Below are 19,936 nucleotides of genomic sequence, written 5' to 3'. Positions count from 1 at the left end.
TTGACCATACTCATGCAGTCCAATTTTTAACTTAAAAAAAATGGAAAGTTTTATATGGATGGGATCTACCACAGTAACAGGACGGCATGGGCTTACCTCAGTGAGTGAAAGCCCTTTCCAAAGGCAGAGATCTGGTCTCCAAATTTCTGCCAATGCCTTGCCATGGGCCCTCAGATGAGTCACTTGGTCATCAAGGGCCCCAGTGTCCTCATCTCAAAAATGGCAGGGAGTCCTGAGGGGCTTAGGATGAAATAATATCTAAGCCCTTTTCCAATTCTGAAATTCTTTGACCCGGTATTTCCATTCGGTAGTTTTCACCAGGCATGTGGCAGCGGCTCCTCTTCAGGGCGCACGGTATTTCCTTTCTTCAAGTAATAGACACATGACTGAGGTGCTAGGAACATCTGAATGACTCACAAGAACTCCACTGCGGGAAGGCTGCTCATGCCGAGCTGCTCCCCAGGGAAACCAGGGCCTGAGAGCTCTTGGGGTCCCACTGTGGGTGTCATGCAGTCACTCTGCTAATGGTTTTGCTTTTGCATTGCAACCCCCCGCCATCTTTCCCCTCTGAGCATCTCCTCACTCTACCCTCTTCTGACTTGGTTGAATAGCTTCATACATCCAAGTTTTACATAATTGAGAGCAAAATTTTCTTTTTTTTTTTTTTTGAGACAGAGTTTCGCTCTTGTTACCCAGGCTGGAGTGCAATGGCACAATCTCGGCTCACCGCAACCTTCGTCTCCTGGGTTCAAGCAATTCTCCTGTCTCAGCCTCCCGAGTAACTGGGACTGCAGGCGTGCGCCACCATGCCCTGCTAATTTTTGTATTTTTAGTAGAGACGGGGTTTCACCATGTTGGCCAGGGTGGTCTCGATCTCTTGACCTCGTGATCCACCCGCCTCGGCCTCCCAAAGTGCTGGGATTATAGGCGTGAGCCACCATGCCCGGCCTGAGAGCAAAATTTTCAAGAAGCACACTGCACTGTGAACACAGCTCATGGTCGACTCCCCAGATGAAGGCTCACAGGATTCCTGGTACCAAGCACATCGACAGTGTCGGTCTATGAGCACAGGGCTTTGGATAGCCCCTCTGAGCCTCACCCGTAAAATGAGGATAATGATAATAGGTAGTTACGTGTGAGGCTGGGCGATTCAATGGGGTTGTGGGAAGCAGTACAGCTGCCAACATCTACAGAGTTCTTGATAAATGGTAATTGTGTCTACCGGTCTTTCTTATTTGTGGATGGAAGAATCTGAGGCCGAGATAGAGCCTCAGAACATGTGTGTGTCTGGGAAACAGCAACAGCAGTTAAGTAAAAACAGACTCACCATACTCAACCCATAGCAACACCCATTTCTGCAACCAGAACTGGCCCTGATCTCCCTACATACCAACTTCACACAAAGGCAAGGCCAGAGGAAGAAGAAAGACAGACCAGTTATAGAATGTCCAGGGCTGGAAGTGGCCCAAGGCCCACAGCGAGTATTGGAGCCAGGGTTAGAACATCAGTCTCCCGGCTCCAAGTTGAGTTCTAAATAGAAACCATACTTCCTATTATGGGGGTTTTCCTTCTTCTCTGGTTATTGTGTACCCAGGTCACCACCCCAGCCTACTGTTTCTTGCCAAGTCTGCACAGGGCTGGGCTCCAGTGTCTCTGTGTGACTCTCCTTTGCTGCATCCCTGATATGGGCTGTCCAACTTCAAGTCAACCTCATACAGAAAGGAGGAGCTCCCTGCCTACCTATGCAGCCCATTCCCCTCTTACCTCTCATCATTAAGGAAGTATTGGTCTGAAGCCCGTGTAGTGTCTCCCATACCACAGAGAGCCCCAGACACAGGCACACACCTTTGATTCATTGAGTCTAGGCATGGCCTTTGCAGGGCTACAGAGGAGAAACAGCGAGAGATGAATATGAAGAGATGAGAGGAAAGAGACAGGGAAGGGGAGGGGAGAAGAGAAAGGAGGCAAGTGAGAAGAGAGAGGAGAGCTAAAGAGACGGAGACATGGAAACAGAGATGAAGAGAAGAAAAGAGATGGAGAGATACTGAGGTTGGTGTAGTTTGAAAGAGGCAGAAAGAACACATATTCAGGTGCCTTAAGGCAACTAAAAGTGGATTCCAGCCCACTCAAAAAGCAGCACAATGACTCCCACCTCAACCACCCCCTCCCCAAGCCCACAACTGCATCAGGAAGCTAGTGAGTCACTGTCCCCCTGAGTCACCAATTCCCACTCCTGAGCTTAGCAGGTGGCAGAGACATTCCCGGAAGTCTCTGTGCCTACAGGGAAGGGAGCAAGTCTAACCCCTCTGTCAGGCTTTTTCTGAGAATACAGAGAGAGAGAGGGCCCCCGAATATGGACTTCTAGAAGCTTCTGGTGTCTATTAGAAAAGGGAATCAGGAACCAGCAGGCTCAAGGAGGTAAAAGACAGCTTCTGACAAGGCCAAGTCGGGTTTCACTGTGTCTCTTCGTCTCCTTCTGGCCCCTTTCTTCTGTTGTTTTCCCTGGGCCCCTTTTCTCAGAAAAGCCCCCTGGCTGCTCATTTCCGGCTGGGTCCATTGGTTTTCATGCTCATTTTTTGTTTTCCTGTTTTTCTTGTTCTAGCTTCAAAGAAGCCTCTTCCTCCTACTCCTGAAGACAACAGGGTAAGTGAGACCCTAGCTCCACAGGCTACCTGATTGGCATGTCCCTATTTGCATGTTCCCCTCTGGGTGCATGCAGCAGGCTGTCATGATTCAGTGGAACTCAAGACACTGGAGTTTTTTGGGCCTGAACTGTCTTGGAGGTCTGTTCACTTAAAGGACCATTCAGCTGCTAAATCTCCATCTCACTTTATTCATTCAACAAATACTGGTATCAAACTGGTTGTCAATTCACCTGGCCACTTTGGAGTTATAGTAGCAGCTCACTCTATATAAAAGTGTGTCCGGCATAATGGGCTCACACCTATAATCCCAGCACTTTGGGAGACCAAAGTGGGAGAATGACTTGAGCCCAGAAATTTGAGACTAGACTGGACAATGAAGCGAGACCCCCATCTGTAGAAAAAAGTTTTAAAAATTAGCCAGTGTGGTGATGCATGCCTGTGGTCCCAGCTACTCAGCAGGCTGAGGTAGGAGGATCTCTTGCACCCAGGAGGTCGAGACAGCAGTGAGCCATGACTGTGTGCCACTGCACTCCAACCTGGGTGACAAAGCAAGACCCTGTCTCCAAAACAACAAACAAACAAACAAACAAGATGCATATATACTCTATGCAAGCATTTTGGAGACACACATTTATTGAGATTTTATATATTTCAAAGCACTTCCACCTCTTTATTATCTATGTTAAAATTTACTATCTGTTCTATCGACTTCAGAGGGTTTTAGTTTTATTCTTACTGTAAAACTTGGGAAATCAAATCCCAAAAGAGGTCTTGAGGTTTTCCAAGGCCATTCAGCAACTTAGTAGGATGCAAGGTTTCTGGTATGGTGGTTTTCAATTCCAGTGATGGTTCTCAAAGTATAGTCCGTGGACTGGAAGTGTCTGCATCACCTGGGAACATGTTAGAAATACAAATTCTTAGGTCCCATCCCTAGACCTGCTGTGGAGTCTAAACGCTGGGGGAGGTGCACGGTAATCTGCATTTTAATAAGCCTCCTCACTGGTCTGTAATATATTGACTTACAAGTCTTAGATGTTATAGTACCTACTCTAGGGAAGCTTATTTGCCTAAGGAGATGAACAAAAAACAAAGACGGGAGAAGGATCATGACCTTTAGGTAGGGGATTGACGCTTACTTATGATAATATTAACACCAATATCCACTTTTTTTTTTTTGAGAGGGAATCTCACTATTGTCACCCAGGCTGGAATGCAATGGCACAATCTCAACTCATTGCAACCTCCATCTCCCAGGTTCAAGCGATTCTCCTGCCGCAGTCTGCTGAGTAGCTGAGATTACAGGCATTCACCATCACGCCCGCCTAATTTTTAATAAGGACGGAGTTTCACCATGTTGGCCAGGCAGGTCTTGAACTCCTGACCTCAGATAATCCACCTGCCTCGGCCTCCCAAAGTGCTGGAATTACAGGCATGAGCCACTGTGCCCAACCAATATCCACATTTGAGTACTCGCTTTTCATTCCAGAGTAAGTTCTTTAACCAGAACTTACTGATTCTATTTCCTCATGCTTCTTCCTGAAGAATGAGCTCTGCCTTTTTTCCTTTCAGCCAACGTGGTGACATTTCAAATCTGGCAGCATCCCCATAAAGGAAGCTCTAAATCCTCAAAGCCTCAGCCTGGTGTTTAGATCTGTCATCAGCCTACTCCCTCACAACAGGAAAGAAATGTACTGAAACTGTAGCAGAGAACGAGCTCTCTCTCCTTTTCTTTCCTTGACCTTCTAAAGACTATTTCACCATCCCCCTTGAAGGCATGGTTCGGAATCCTACTGCCCCTCCCTTGCAGACGGTTCCCTCAGCAGTTCCACTGAAGCCCACACTTCCCATCTTAAGCCAGGCTGCTCTTGTGTCTGTCTTCGGTATCCATGAAGGTGAAAGCCAGAAAACACTGCTGGTCCTTCTCTCCCTGTGCTCCGCCATTTGGCGTTTCAGCCTTCTTGAAGGAGCATCGTGGATACTGTTTTGAGTGTTCTGGCCACAAGGGTTTTAGAATCATTGTTCTAGTTTCAACCACATGTCTAAATCCAATGCAACAGCTCTCTTATTCGGAGCCACTTGAAGTCATTTCGCTTCTCGCCTTCCTGTTCTGCTGCCTGAGTGGTAATGACATCTAGGGTTGTCATACTGAAAAGCTATGTTTTTAAGCCAGTCTGAGCCAACAGGCCTCATGCTCTCTGTGAGAAACATGGTGAGCAGGGTCAGTCCCCGGGGGTCAGGGGATGGCTGTTTTGGTTCAGGTTGGAGAATATCCATGGTCAGAGTGAACAACAATCCCAGGCTTCTCTTGCCTATGGATACAAACAAGGTCTTATTGCACACTGAAGTCCAAATTCTGATTCCTCTTGACCCCCTGAATCCATGGAACTCAACTCTTCCTCTTATGATCTCTCCCAGCCAACCCAGCTGAGGGGCCACTAGAATGTGTCTGCATGTGTCCTTTCTCCCTGGGTCCCTACTAAGGTACCCTATCCCTGCCACTGCTACCTGGGCTCTCTGTGAGGGCCCCTCAGCCCAGTGGAGCTCTTCCCAGCTGGAACCAGGAGAGGTTCGGGGGGGCCAGGTTGTGCTGAGGCCTGCAGCAGAGTGGCTGGGAGATGGGATTCTCATTCCCTTCATGCCTCACCGCATCAAGGACGCTCCCAACCATTCCTGAGCCCACGGACTCAGTTTCTCCAAATACTATCCCTTGATTTTCTCACTCAAATCTAATGGTTCCCAACCCTAGCAAACTTAATGCTGCCTTTTAATGACAGATATTCGTAAGGCTCCTTTTATTATCCTGAAAAGAAATTTATAAATATTATAACACATAAATGCATGTATAATTTTTTTAAATTAAAATATTTAATTAAAAATTTTTTTGTTGTTTTGAGACAGGGCCTCACTCTGTTGCCCAGGCTGGAGTGCAGTGGTGCAGTCATAGCTCACTGCACCATCTATCTCTCGGGTTCAGGCTGTCCTCCCTCCTCAGCCTCCATGGTGGCTGGGGCTACAGGCATTTGCCACTACACCTGGCTAATTTTTGTATTACACATACTTTTTAAAAAGAATCAATAAATGTTCTAACTGTAATATTTAAACTGGAAAGAAAAATAATATAACAAAATAAGAGTTTCTATATAAATATTGGAGCATGACTGCACTGGAAGACAGAATGAAATAATTGATTGCTTGCACCTGTAGGTAGGATCCCATTGAATTTGGCATCTCAAATGCAACTGATACAAAATGCAGTATTGAGATTCAACTACAGTCTTACCACCTGTGATATAATTTTCCAAAATGATGAACAACTCTTGATAAACTTCTGAACCAAAGTATAATCTTCCCTCAAAGAACAAGGTAGTTGCATTCTTGGGAAACCCAGTACTTTGTATAGTGTACAGATAGGATCTAGGATCAGGCTGTTCTTACATAATTACTGCATAAGCTGGTTTCTCACCACATGAATGTCTACTAGGATAGTCGAAAGTTGTAGGGAATGTGGGACCCTATAGAGCATTTTGCATTCTTGCCCATCACCCATTAAAGGCCTATAGGACACTTCAAATTTTATGATATTCAAAATAACCCCCATATTCCAAGTTTGCATAATTGTTAGGAAAAAAAACCATACATGGCCGGTGTGCCCCCTATAGAAAGGTACCATCATAATTTGAGGACCCTGCTCTGATCTTTCTCTTCACAGGTATTAACCAATGAGTTGACCTAGAGTGGGATGAGTGCCATAACTCTCCTTCATCTTCTCCAAGCATCCTTGAATACAATTCCTCCCTCCATGAGCTCTTAGAGCAAAAGCCTCAGGCCATCTGTGCTTGTCTGTAGCACCCTATTTATACAACCTCACAAGCTTTACAAATATCTGGATGTCAAACTCCAATCTGCAGCCGAGCGCAGTGGCTCATGTCTGTAATCCCCGCACTTTGGGAGGCCAAGGCAGGAGGATCACTTGACCCCAGGAGTTTGAGATCAGCCTAAGCAACACAGTGAGACCTCGTCTCTATTTAAGAAAAAAAAAATCCAATCTGGGCTCAGTGGGATGACATACTACATCAGTATAATGAGAGACTTTTTTTTTCAGCTTCAGTATTTTTATGCCACCGAATGCTTCAGTGTACTCAGAGAACTTGTGACTTCCTAACACTAAATCACATTCTAGCCAGGAACTCAAGCTTTCCCCACATTTACTTTCACAAAGTCTGCCAACCCAGAGCAGGTGTGTCCGTCCTGAACTCTGGTGACTGTGTGCTTTGTAGTCTTTTTTCATGTCCCCAATATCTCATCCTAAGAAAAGGATTGAGGAACAGAGACATCAGCAAGAGAGTCTGCAGGAGAAAGAAGGCAGACAGGTGCTAGAGTAGAGAGAGGCTTGGGGCTAATTCAAGTGGTAGATTTGCCAGGTCCATTTCTCCATCTAGGCCTCAGTTTCCTCATCCTAAATGAAAAAGTGCATGAAGTAATCTGTCAGAGGAATTCCAGCTCCAATACCCTATGATTCTGTAGACCTGGATAAACCCACAAGTCATAGCAGCAAAGCACAAACTTAAAGATTAATGTTGACTGCGTCTCCTTTGCCAAGGGCATGATGCATCCGGCAGAGAGGCTGCCACATATAACAGTGCAGATAGAGAAACCAGCAGACTTTTGTGAAACCCGTGTGGCTACTTGGAATTCACTGTGGTCAGAATTTACCTCATAGAATGAGAATGAATTCCAAGTACTAACGTCTCTGTGTCATAGTCAGCACCGTAACTCTAACTCATAAAGAAAGTCAACCAGTGGAAGGCAAATTGTCTCCCAAGACATCCTGAGGAAAGGAGGTGTTTTACCCCCTTTTTATGTCTTTGCTTGGTTTTGTTGTCTCCCTTCCCCAGAGACCACTTTGGGAACCTGAAGACACTGTGGTCATTGCCTTGTATGACTACCAAACCAACGATCCTCAGGAACTCGCCCTACGGCGCAATGAAGAGTACTGCCTGCTGGACAGTTCCGAGATTCACTGGTGGAGAGTCCAGGACAGGAATGGGTAAGGCATCTTTGCGGCTGCTGCCCCCGTGTTTGAGGCGGTGGGAACAAAGATAATACCAGGATGATCTGTCCTACCTCCAGCAGCGTGACCACTGCGCTGAGATGGGAGAGGAGAGCAGGGGCAGAGGAAGAGGAAGTAGTTGAGGCTCATTTTTCCTCTTCTCAGAAGTGACTCTGAGGCAGTTACCTGCTGCTATGCTTGCTCCCTGCACCCCATCTCAAGCACTCCAGACCCAAACTCATCTAAAAATGCCCTGGATTTTTCCACTGACATCGACAGTTTGGGAGCTTGGCAACTTGTTCAGCAAAGCGCTATTGTCCTTGAGTGTTAAGTGAGGCTGAAGGTACATCCCGTTAGGAAGAGCTTATTTTTGGTGGAAAGATAAGGTGTGCAGAGATGGTAGAGATTGACAGTTACATAGGACAAGTCAGAATGAAGATTCTACAGATTTATTTACAGTTGCAGTCATTGAACTAGCCATCCACATGACTCGGGGAAAATAAGGTTGTACAAATGCCACTTTTCTTTTTTTTTTTTTTTTTTTTTTTTGAGACGGAGTTTCGCTTTTGTTACCCAGGCTGGAGTGCAATGGCGCGATCTCGGCTCACCGCAACCTCCGCCTCCTGGGGTCAGGCAATTCTCCTGCCTCAGCCTCCTGAGTAGCTGGGATTACAGGCACGCGCCACCATGCCCAGCTAATTTTTTTGTATTTTTAGTAGAGACGGGGTTTCACCATGTTGACCAGGATGGTCTCGATCTCTCGACCTTGTGATCCACCCGCCTCGGCCTCCCAAAGTGCTGGGATTACAGGCTTGAGCCACCGCGCCCGGCGCCACTTTTCTACTATGGGACTTTTGAATGAAAAAAAATATCGATCATGAGATTCACACTGCCTTTTAAGGTTTTTCTTTTATTATATCAGACGTATTAACCCATCCTCTGAAATATTTTCCAGAGTATGAGTGCAATGGTTGCATAAATCCAGCAATAAATGTACCCTAAATTAGCAAATTCCTTTGTTGAACACTTAGGTTGTCTCCAATATTTTGCAAATATTAACAGCACTGCAGTGAACATCTTTGTATATTAATATTAAGGGTTTACATGTTTTCAAAGTATGAGGTTATCATTAATTTTAAAATATAAAAAAGAAAAAGCTGTCATTGCAACATATGAATTATTTATGTCAACATTTTATTTGACTAACAGTAGAGAGAAATATACATGAAAAAAAATAAGCCATCCTCTATTTACCTCCACATCAAGTCCAAAAGTAATCACTATTTGGCCGGGTGCCATGGCTCACACCTGTAATCCCAGCAGTTTGGGAGGCCAAGGTGGGCGGATCGCTTGAGGCCAAGAGTTTAAGACCAGCCTGGCCAACATGGTGAAACAGCTTCTCTACTAAAAATACAAAAATTAGCCAGATGCGGTGGAGCACGCCTGTAGTGCCAGCTACTCCAGTGGCTGAAGCATGAGAGTCACTTGAACCCAGGACAGAGAGGTTGCAGTGTGATGAGATGGTGCCACTGTACTCCAGCCTGAGTGACAGAGCAAGACTGTCTCAAAAAAAGAAAAAAAAAGGTGATTACTATTAATACCTTTTTGTGTATCCTAAACAAGTTATACGTATGCAAATGCATCCTTTTTTCACTTGTACCAAGTTGATCCATTCTGTTCTGCGTCTTGCTTTTAAGTTTTAATGATATAATACACATTAAAGATCTTTTCATTCCAGCACCTGCAAATCTTCATTTTGAAAATAATTGCATAGGCCGGGTGCAGTGGCTCACACCTGTAATCCCAGCACTTTGGGAGGCCAAGGTAGGCTGATCACCTGAGGTCAGGAGTTGGAGACCAGCCTGGCCAACATGGTGAAACCCCGTCTCTACTAAAAATACAAAAAAATTAGCTGGGCGTGGTGGCAGGCGCCTGTGACCCCAGCTACTTGGGAGGCTGAGGCAGGAGAATCGCTTGAACCCAGGAGGTGGAGGTTTCAGTGAGCTGAGATCGTGCCACTGCACTGCAGCCTGGGCAACAGTGAGACTCCATCTCAGAAAAACAAAAATTGCATAATATTAGAATGTATGATTGTATTATAAATGTTTAAATAACCCATTGTGGTGGGACATTTATTTGCCTGTTTGTTTCCTCTGCTGTTTCAAACAAGGCTTTAATGAAGAGCTTGTGTTCATGCGTCTTGGCAATCTTTGGAATACACACACACACACACACACACACACACACATAACTTTTCTCTTTTTTTTTTTTTTTTTTTTGAGACAGGGTCTTTCTCTGTCACCTAGTTTGGAGCACAGCAGCACTATCACAGTTCACTGCAGCTCTGACTTCCCAGGCTCATGTGATCCTCCCACCTCAGACCCCTGAGTAGATGAGACTATAGGCATGTACCACCATGCCCAGATAATTTTTAAATGTTTTGTAGCGATGGGGTCTCACTGCGTTGCCAGGGCTTGTCTGAAACTACTGTGCTCAAGCAATTCTCCTGCTTTGGCCTCCCAAAGTGGTTGGGATTACAAGCATAAGCCACCATGCTTGGCCTGTATGTCACATTTCTAACTGTGCAACAATTGAGTCCGAGTATGTGGTATCTTAATTTTGACATATAATTTCCTCACAAAGCTTGCCAAATTTACATTCCTGCTAACAGGGTTGTGGAAGTGCTGAGTTTGGGTATCACTGAACTTAAAAAAAAAGCCAATCTGATGAGTTAAAAAAATGTGGGGGGAGGCACAAATATCTTCAAGGATGACGCTTTACCTTTTACATAGACCCAATTTACATTTTCCAGGTGTCTCCTCTTTAAGTAGGCTTATCAGCCCCATTGCAGGGGAAGGAAAGACAGGAGTGAGGAAGGGTGAAAGGTGATGAGATTCAGAACCATGGTTTGAGAGGCAGTGTGGTTTGCTAGCTAAGAACAGACCCCACCTTCTCATTTGAAACCTCCCTCTCTAGTTGAATCAGGGAGATAATTGAAGTTGGTCACATCCCCCTCTCTTTGTTCATTTTGGAGAGGCCCATATCCGAAATAGGTTCAAGACTGTCTACAGGGTCTATAAACACCAAAGGGACTTAGAAATTCACTAGTTCAATCAACTGACATTATTTAGCACACCTAATGTACCAGGAAATTTCTTCTTCTAGATCTTAATTCCCCAAATGACAGTTAAACCCTTCATTTGGTGACCTGTAGAAAGGCCGAACTGTGCACTTCAAAGGGCATCAAAGAGGACACCCCAGCAGCCAGTCAGCATTATGGGAATTTCCCCAGTTTGCTTTGTGATCGTGTGGTATAGTGGAAAGTACACAAGATGGGAAGACAGAGGACTCAGCTACTCTTGTCACATGCAGCTGAGGATTCACAGATGACCATGTCATATAACATGGTCAAGTAACTTATCCTCCGCAAATTCATCTCCAGAACTGTAAAATGCAGATAATGTCAGCTTTGTCTGTCTCACAGTGTTGAGAAAATCAGTGAAAATGTTGGAAGTGAAAGAGCTTTATAAATTTTACCTATCCACATACAAGTATTAGAGTTATCATTTGTGGACATGACCCAGCTTTTGGCGGCATATTGTATTCAATAGCAAAATATTATTTGATCCATTAATATAGTTGTAAAGTATAGTATGGCAAAACCAGACATAATTAGGGATCCCAAGAGTTATACAGAAAGAACAGCAAATTTCAGAATAAGCTGAGTTTCTTCAGTTGGAATGGCTGCCTTGAGCACTGGGTGAAGGATGATCTGAGGCCAGATGTACAGTTCTCCAAAGAAAGTATGCCGTGATTGATTAGCAATGTCTGCCAGAGGAGTAAAATATAAGACAGTCACCCTGTATTTGACATCTCCAGTCAATCTGTGTACCAATTACACCTTTCCCATAAACATAATCACTAGATTGAAAATTGGCCTTACTGTAAGAAAATTAAAACATTTTATGAAATAAAGAGGAAAAAACTAAAGGCATTTTTTTTTTTTTTTTTTTTTTGAGACAGAGTCTTGCTCTGTCACGGGCTGGAGTGCAGTGGCATGATCTCAGCTCACTGCAACCTCCACCCTCCCTCCCCACATTAAGTGAGTCTCGTTCCTCAGCCTCCCAAGTAGCTGAGACTATAGGTGCATGCCACCACACCTGGCTAATTTTTGTATATTTTCCAAAGATGGGGGTTTCACCATGTTGCCCAGGTTGGTCTCAAACTCCTGAGCTCAAGTGAACCGCCCACCTTGGCCTCCCAAAGTGCTAGGATTACAGGCATGAGCCACTGCACCAGGCCTATCAGGCATCTTTTTTTACAGATTGGCAGTGTATGGATTATCTACTTAAACTAAATTTTACGTATAATCTAGTTTAAGCCCTTCACTTGACGGATATAAAGCTAGATGTCCAGAGAGTGGAAGGGATGCCGCCCTCACCTTGTGATATTAAAGGAGATAACGAATGTGAAAGTGCTTTGAAAACTACAAAGTTATACACAAATGTAAAGAAGTTTGATACTCTTTTTTTTTTTTAATTTTTTTTTTATTGCATTTTAGGTTTTGGGGTACATGTGATGAACATGCAAGATTGTTGCATAGGTACACACATGGCAGTGTGCTTTGCTGCCTTCCGTCCCCTCACCTGTATCTGTCATTTCTCCCCATGCTATCTCTTCCCACCTCCCCACCCCCCGCCCCTCCCCCATTTCCCCCCAACACTCTTTTTTGTTTATGCACAATTATTAATTCTTCCTCAAAAGTGACTCCCGATCCCCAAATCTAGCCTGGCTTTATCCTTTTATCTTGTGTTTTTACCATTCATATCTGAAAAAGCTCAGTTATGGAGGCCTTAAAATAAAAAGCTTACAATGCCAACTGGTAGTATCTTTTAGAATCTGTGGTTGGAAAGTCGTCTTTTATATTTTAATTATTTTGGTTTCCTGACTACAAAATGATAGTACTAAAGTGGAAAAAATGCTAATTATCACACAAAAATGTTTCCTTATAGAAAATAGAGAGTGAATATTAATATTTTTTCCAGTAGAGGAAATTTCACAATGAGGAGAGCAGCAAGCAGAGCTTTTTAAGTAAAATCGCGCTTCTTTTTTATTGTTTCATATTTTAGTCATGAAATCAGCGTCTCTTTAACAGACAGCAGTTTGCTGTTATTTTTACCAGCTCTTTTATTCTAAACTTTAAAATATTTTATTACAAATGCCAAATAATGTGATATTCCCCCAATTTTTAAATGACTTTTGGTGGATTAAACCTATAAAATGATGTAAAACTTAGTTCTATGTAAGTCTAAACACTAATTTTTCTTTTAACAGGCATGAAGGATATGTACCAAGCAGTTATCTGGTGGAAAAATCTCCAAATAATCTGGAAACCTATGAGTAAGATATTTTCTTTGTTTTGGGGAAACATAGTCCTAAGGAATCCTCCCTAGGTTGGGGGTAAATTATTGATTGACTGTTAAAATGCCGGATGATCTCTACTGCACAGCAATGTGCATGCATACCACCCAGATCCTGGTTTCTAAATAACACTTTCCACTAAAAAGAACCAGGACTTTCTGGAGAAATAGCTTGGAGTAGGGATAGAACAAAAAAGAACTTGGAACATCTTTTTGTGCCAGAAATAAAGAAGTACTTGAAAATACATTTTTCTTGTTTAATTTTTTTGAGACAGGGTCTCGCTGTCACCTAGTCTGGAGTGCAGTAGTGTGATCTTGGCTTATTGCACCTTTGACCTACTAGGCTGAAGCAATCCTCAGCCTCCCATATAGCCGGGACTACAGGCACATGTCGCCCATCTCCAGCTAATTTGTAAGTTTTCTGTAGAGACAGGGTCTCACTAGGTTGCCCAGGCTGGTCTCAAACTACTGGGTTCAAGTGATCCTCCTGCCTTGGCCTCCCAAACTGCTGGGATTACAGGTGTGAACCACTGTGCCCAGCCAGAAAGATGTAGGCATGTCAAATGAGCACAGAAGTTGATTCTTACTTTGTTTATTAGGTTTTTTGTTTATGCACAATTATTAATTCTTGCTCAAAAGTGACTCCCGATCCCCAAATCTAGCCTGGCCTTATCTTTTTTCTCTTGTTTGTACCATTCATATCTGAAGAAGATATTTTATTTGTTTTTGGAAAATATAGTCCTAAAGAATCCTCCCTAGGTTAGCAATAAATTATTGGCTGACTATAAAAATACCACAGGATCTCTACTGCAGTAGAGATCATCCATTTGATGAAATCTGGGACAGGCTCCATTTGATGAAATCTGGGACAATTTGAGTGTCAAAATAAATAATAAGTATTAAAATAAGTAATAGACTACAAACCATTGAACAATATAAGAATCTGTAATAAATAGACTGATCGATAAATAAAGAAGTAAATACATAAAAAGGAAAGGTTTTTTTTTCCTATAGTAGAATGTCAACCAATGAATGATAAAGTTTAAAAATCATCATTTTGTAAAAATCATCATTTTGTAGCTCAAAATGATTAACTGATTCAGGCAAGAATCCTTAATGAACGTCACCACCAGCAGGTTAAAGTTTGATGAGCTATGGCATATTTACACAGTCTCAAAGTATCTCCTCACAAATCACTTGTAATTACTAAATGGAGGTAACTAGTAGGCCCATCTTAAACAGTCAGTCAAAATGCACATAAATAATGGAGCAAAAAGATATCATGTTTCTCCTTATGTGATACACTGAGAAGGGCACACATCACTTCTGTGGTATTTCGGCTCAAAAATGCACAACTTGGATTTACTCATGAGGATATGTTTATAACAGTATATTAGACAAATCCAATTTAAGGATTATTCTCTAAAATTAATGTCCTGTGCTCTTCAAAAAAACGTTAGTACCATGAAAGGCACAACAGACTGAGAAATTGGTCCACATTAAAAAAAAACTAAAGAGGCCAGGCACGGTGGCTCACACCTGTAATCCCAGAACTTTGGGAGGCTGAAACAGGTGGATCACATGAAATCAGGAGTTCGAGACCAGCCTGACCAACATGGTGAAACCTCTGTCTCTACTAAAAATATAAAATAAGCTGGGTGTGGTGGCTCATGCCTGTAATCCCAGATACTTGGGAGGCTGAGGCAGAAGAATCTCTTGAACCCAGAAGGCGGAGGTGGCAGTGAGCCAAGATCCTGCCATTGCAACTCCAGCCAAGGCAACAAGAGTGAAACTCTATTTAAAAAAAAAAAAAAAGACTAAAAAGACATAGTAACTAAATATGGTAGTGATCTTGGGCTGGATCTTGAACCACATAAAAAATGTTTTTATTATACATTATTGGGACAACTGATAAAATTTGAATAAGATCTGCAGTTAAATAATGGTATTATGTAGATGTTAAATCTCATGATTTTGGTCATTGTATCATGGTTAGATAAGTGTATACTTTATGTCTTAGGAAATAGACACAGAAGTACTTAAAAGTAAAAGTCAATTCTCAAATGGTTCAGAAAATAAATCAATCTATATCTATCTAAAAAGAATACGAAAGCAAATGTATAAAAGTCAGTAATTGGCTTATCTGGGTGAGGTGTATATGAGGGTTCTTTTATACTATTTTACAGCTTTTCTTTAAGTTTGAAATTACTTAAAAAATTAATTACTCACTAAATATAAGATACCAGGCCTGAAGAATAAAGCTAATGAGGACACCTGTTCACACATTAGGGTTCTTAATTCAAATGTGGCCAAGTTATTTTGTTGCTGAAATTCTAATAGAATCCTTAATGAAGAACCATCGTTTTCTGGTGCTCTCGGCTTGTTTTGATCAAGTATGTGTGAGTAGCACTTCCCTCAGTGAACAGAACAGTCATCAGTTCTAAGAATTCTTGAGCTGAAATAAAACATACAGGAGATATGCTTAAATAAAATTTTAAAAAATTTATAGGCAATACCTTTGGAGAAAAAAACAATAAGCATTTATTTCAAATGACCACTAGGCTATGTAGTTTTGTTTGTTCATCCTTGCTTTTAATCAGAATCTCTTTGTTTATGATCAAAGGAGGAAACTCAATTCCAACAGGATAAGCAATAGGGAATAGTGAGGCCTGGAGCAAATAAAAAAAGTCTATTCACACACCTAAAGGTATTTTAAGCCATTTTAAAAATGAAACACTATACCATACAAACCAAACAATCTATTTATACTGTGGACTTTCAGTTTGCATTTTCCAGATTATGAATCTCAGCTGGAAAATAACATGACTTACAAGCCAACATTGAGATATTTAGTATACAACTGGATATGTGAAAGATATCCAATATGATAACTTTTTATCCATGAACTTAGAGTTGTCTAGTTTCAGGTGAGATCTGCGTAAGTACTTACAAACGTACCACCTGGGAACATAATCATGGGTTGGTAAATTGAATGGATTCAGATCTCCCGCCTTGGTTTGCAGTCATGACCTTGGGCAAGTTACCTCACCCTGTTTGAGTTCTGATCCCTTCTCCATAAAATGAAGGCTCAGACAAGATGAAGGAAAGCAAATCATGACTCTTGCTGGCATTCCCCACCCCAGCACTGAGCTCAGGTAGACATTACTCCTTGATAGTGAAACTACTTACCCACCGTGCTGACAACAACCTTTTCAATGCACAGCTCCTGGCAGCCACTACTACTGCTGGGGGCTTGTGTATGACATGAAGTCTATGTTTGCCCAGCGCTCAATTAGATAATCTCTAGGAGCCCGTGTTGGTGTGAGGTACGGTTCTGTCTTATAATGTTTGAAAACCTCTAACGAATTCATGAATTCCTTTAGTCATGGCTACTCTCAAAACGCCAAATAAGTTCAGTAAGTGGTATTCCTTCCCTACCCAGAGCTTTTCTCCTCCTGTATTTATTAATTTTCAAGACCAGTTATTAACCGATGATTAGCCTGCCTCCTCTTACCTAAAAAGCAGCCACAGAGTCCAGGATGTGGCTCAAATATTGTTAACAACATAAAAATTTATCCGTAAAACTCATTTATATTCTTCTTTACCATTTTATTGTTATTTTTTACCAGGCAACAAAATTATAAAAATAATGCAATTCCTTGGCAGAATGTCTGGAAGACCAGTCTTAAAGTGTAAAATACTACAGTTGTTTTAAAAGGATATTTGCTGAACTTTCAAACTGGTATTACATTTTTATAGTTGCCCTAGCACCCTCCTCCTTGTAATCAGCCGCCCACTGACTTATGAAACAAAGAGGAAAATTAATGTTTTCTAAAATTGTATTTTAGAAAACTTTCAGCATATACAAAAGTAGAGAGAATCATATAATGAATATCCATGTTCCCCAAACCCAGCATCAACAATGATCAATATTTTGCTAATTCTGTATATGTTCCTTTCCAATTAAACATTTTAATACCTGGAAATGAAAACTTAATCATGCATTTGCTTTTGAGTCTAAAAGCACTGGTGGAAACATACATGTGCAGGCTTGTTAAATAAATAAAATGTATTCTAAAAAAAATTTAAAGCACTGGTAGAAACAGAAAATGACTGTATGATTTTCTTGCATTGTCTTTTATAAGTAAATAATGAAACTTTAAAATGTCATTGACATACGACTTTTCCTTGCTTTCAGGTGGTACAATAAGAGTATCAGCCGAGACAAAGCTGAAAAACTTCTTTTGGACACAGTAAGTCTCCTTAACCTGTCTTTTGACATAAAATGAATTAAGGCTGAGTGCAGTGTCTCATGCCTGGAATCTCAGCGACGTGGCAGGTCAAGGTGGGAAGATCATTTGAGCCTAGGAGTTCAGGTTTCCAGTGAGTTATTATTATGCCACTGGACTCAAGCCTGGGCAAGAGCAAGAATTTGTTAAAAGAAGGAAGGAAGGAGAGAATGAAGGAAGGAAAGAAGGAGGGAAGGAAGGAAGGAAGAAAGGAAAGAAGGAAGGAAGAAAGGGAGGGAGGGAGGGAGGAAGGAGAGAGAGAAAGGAAGAAAGGGAAAAAGAAAAGAAAGAACTGTACTGTTTTATCAGCCTTGCGGTATTTTATGCCAGTGCAGTGGGTTGACATGTTCGATTACAATAGTTTTCATGTCTGCTGTAAATATTCTGGGGATTTACAAGACTAGCAAATCATAGTCTAAGACACCTGGGCTTGGCACTGACATGCAGACATCACACAGCTGCAGCAGTCTTTGTGAGTGGTGATGGCTGACTGTGGGGTGCCATCAGGGCTGGTCTGCTATGCCCTCTTCTCAGTCGAGGTCAGGGGTGCCTGTGACCTGATTCAGCCTGGTTGGACTGTGAGTCCAGAGGAAACATAGCACCTGTTTGAACTTACTTTTCATCAACAGTTATTCTCTAAAGCCATGCAGTGTGCATAGCAGGACCGATTTTACTCAGGGATGTCAAGATTAAGGGAGAAAGAGAAGAGAAAACAGAAAACACAGTATGGTGGGACAGGTACTGGGTTCTGGTTCCTGTTATGTCACCAGCTCAGTGTGTGACTTTGGGCTCTTCTCTTCTTCCTTCTGGGCCTCAGTTTTTCAATAAGTACAAGGGGAGCATTGAATTAAGTCAGGGATGACAGTTACCCAGCCCTTATCCTGCCACTTTCTGCTCCTTGTCCTGTGACCTACATGGCTGATCGCAGTCCATGGCATTGGGACTCTATCGAGAAGCAAGATAAATGCTGAAGAAAGAACGAGCAGATAATCTAAAATAAACCATGGTAAACTCCAAAGGAGTCGGGAAAGATTCCACAAAGGAAAAGAAGTTGAGCTGGGTCCTTACTGGACTCTGGTCTTTCCTTGGCTCTACATCAACTCAGCATTTAATTATTTCCTGTGAGTTCCCCCAGAAACACACATTAGAATTGCTGGGAAATGTTCAAAAACACAGATTCCCAGGTCCCACTCCAGATCCACAGAATCAGAACCTCCAGCGTTAGTTCCCAGGAATCTGTACTTTCTCAAGTTAAACTTACAATGCAAATGTAGGCAGCACAAACCTGGTGCCACCAATCTGTCTTATTGGATAACAAAGAACTAATTGGGAGGAGTGCAAAATTAACTAAAACTCTGAATTACACTGTGTTTAAACAAGTGTAGTTTTGTTATTTTAAATCATACATTGGTTAATGACGTCTATGGAACACTTTAAACAGCCTACATTAATGACTTCCTAAAGATGATTCCTGTATTACAGCAGTTCTTGTGAGGTGCTAAGCACATTTTGCTTGCTCTGGCAGTTGAAACATTTCTCTTTACTAATTTTTTTTTTTCCTTTTTGAGACTGAGTCTTGCTCTATCACTCAAGCTGGAGTGCAGTGGCACAATCTCGGCTCACCACAACCTCCACCTCCCAGGTTCAAGTGATTCTCCTGCCTCAGCCACCTGAGTAACTGGGATTACAGGCACGCACCACCACACCCAACTAATTTTTGTATTTTTAGTAGGGACGAGGTGTTGCCAGGTTGGCCAGGCTGGTCTCAAACTCCTTACCCCAGGTGATCCATCCACTTTTGCATCTCAGAGTGCTAGGATTACAGGCATAAGCCACTGCACTCAGCCTCCTTACTAATATTTTGAGCTACTTTACCAAATTGTCTTCTCCTCCTTAGTTAAATGTGAGGGCAAACTTCAGTGGGTCCCTGTCAGAAGCCCAAATCTCAGCATCACACAGTATGTCCACATAACAAATCTGCACATGTACCCACGACTCTAAAATTTTATAAAAAGACATATATTCCCAGTAAGACACCGATGAAGTTTTCAGGACAGTTTTGTGCCTTTGTGGGGGAATGGGGAAGCAGCTTCTAACATCCTTTGACAGGAGGTATCCTGGAGTAGTAGACCGAGCCTTGGTTTTGCTTGCATGCCAGAGTTCAAATCCCAGTTCAGTCACTTTCTAGTTGTGGGTCTTGGGAATGTCACTTAAGCTCTCTGGCACTCAGTGTCACTGGAAATTAAGGATACCAGTGTCCAGATGACCGTGTTGTGGTAAGAACTGGAAAATATCTGTAAAGAGTCTGATAAATACATGGGAGCTTTAATAGGGCAGAGCTATGTCTGTTTCCACTCATGGTTCACGTCAGCACGAGAACAGTCTGGGATCCATGAAGGAGACCAAGAAATATCTGCTGAAGGACAGGAATGAATGAAACGGTTGCCATTCTTACTGAAATTTGCTCTTTGCCAAGTGGGCCTACAGTATTTCCTCCTTCTGTGGGCAAGAAAGCAGAGCTGGGGGCATAAG

General features: G+C 42.4%; 1 protein-coding gene across 1 annotated transcript in view; it reads left to right on the top strand.

The window, feature by feature from the left end:
• The window catches only part of ITK (IL2 inducible T cell kinase), an 83,177-nt gene that overhangs the window by 42,088 nt on the left and 21,153 nt on the right, over window positions 1-19,936 (top strand). The window contains exons 5-8 of the mRNA XM_003934775.4: window positions 2,603-2,643; window positions 7,541-7,692; window positions 13,030-13,095; window positions 17,314-17,368. Of these exons, the coding sequence (XP_003934824.2) occupies window positions 2,603-2,643; window positions 7,541-7,692; window positions 13,030-13,095; window positions 17,314-17,368 (314 nt within the window). The remainder of the gene's footprint in view (window positions 1-2,602; window positions 2,644-7,540; window positions 7,693-13,029; window positions 13,096-17,313; window positions 17,369-19,936) is intronic.

Source organism: Saimiri boliviensis, chromosome 20, assembly GCF_048565385.1.
Source record: "Saimiri boliviensis isolate mSaiBol1 chromosome 20, mSaiBol1.pri, whole genome shotgun sequence".
Lineage (NCBI taxonomy): Eukaryota > Metazoa > Chordata > Mammalia > Primates > Cebidae > Saimiri > Saimiri boliviensis.
The sequence above is the reverse complement of the archived record's forward strand: the minus strand, read 5'-3'. Positions and strand labels throughout refer to the sequence as shown.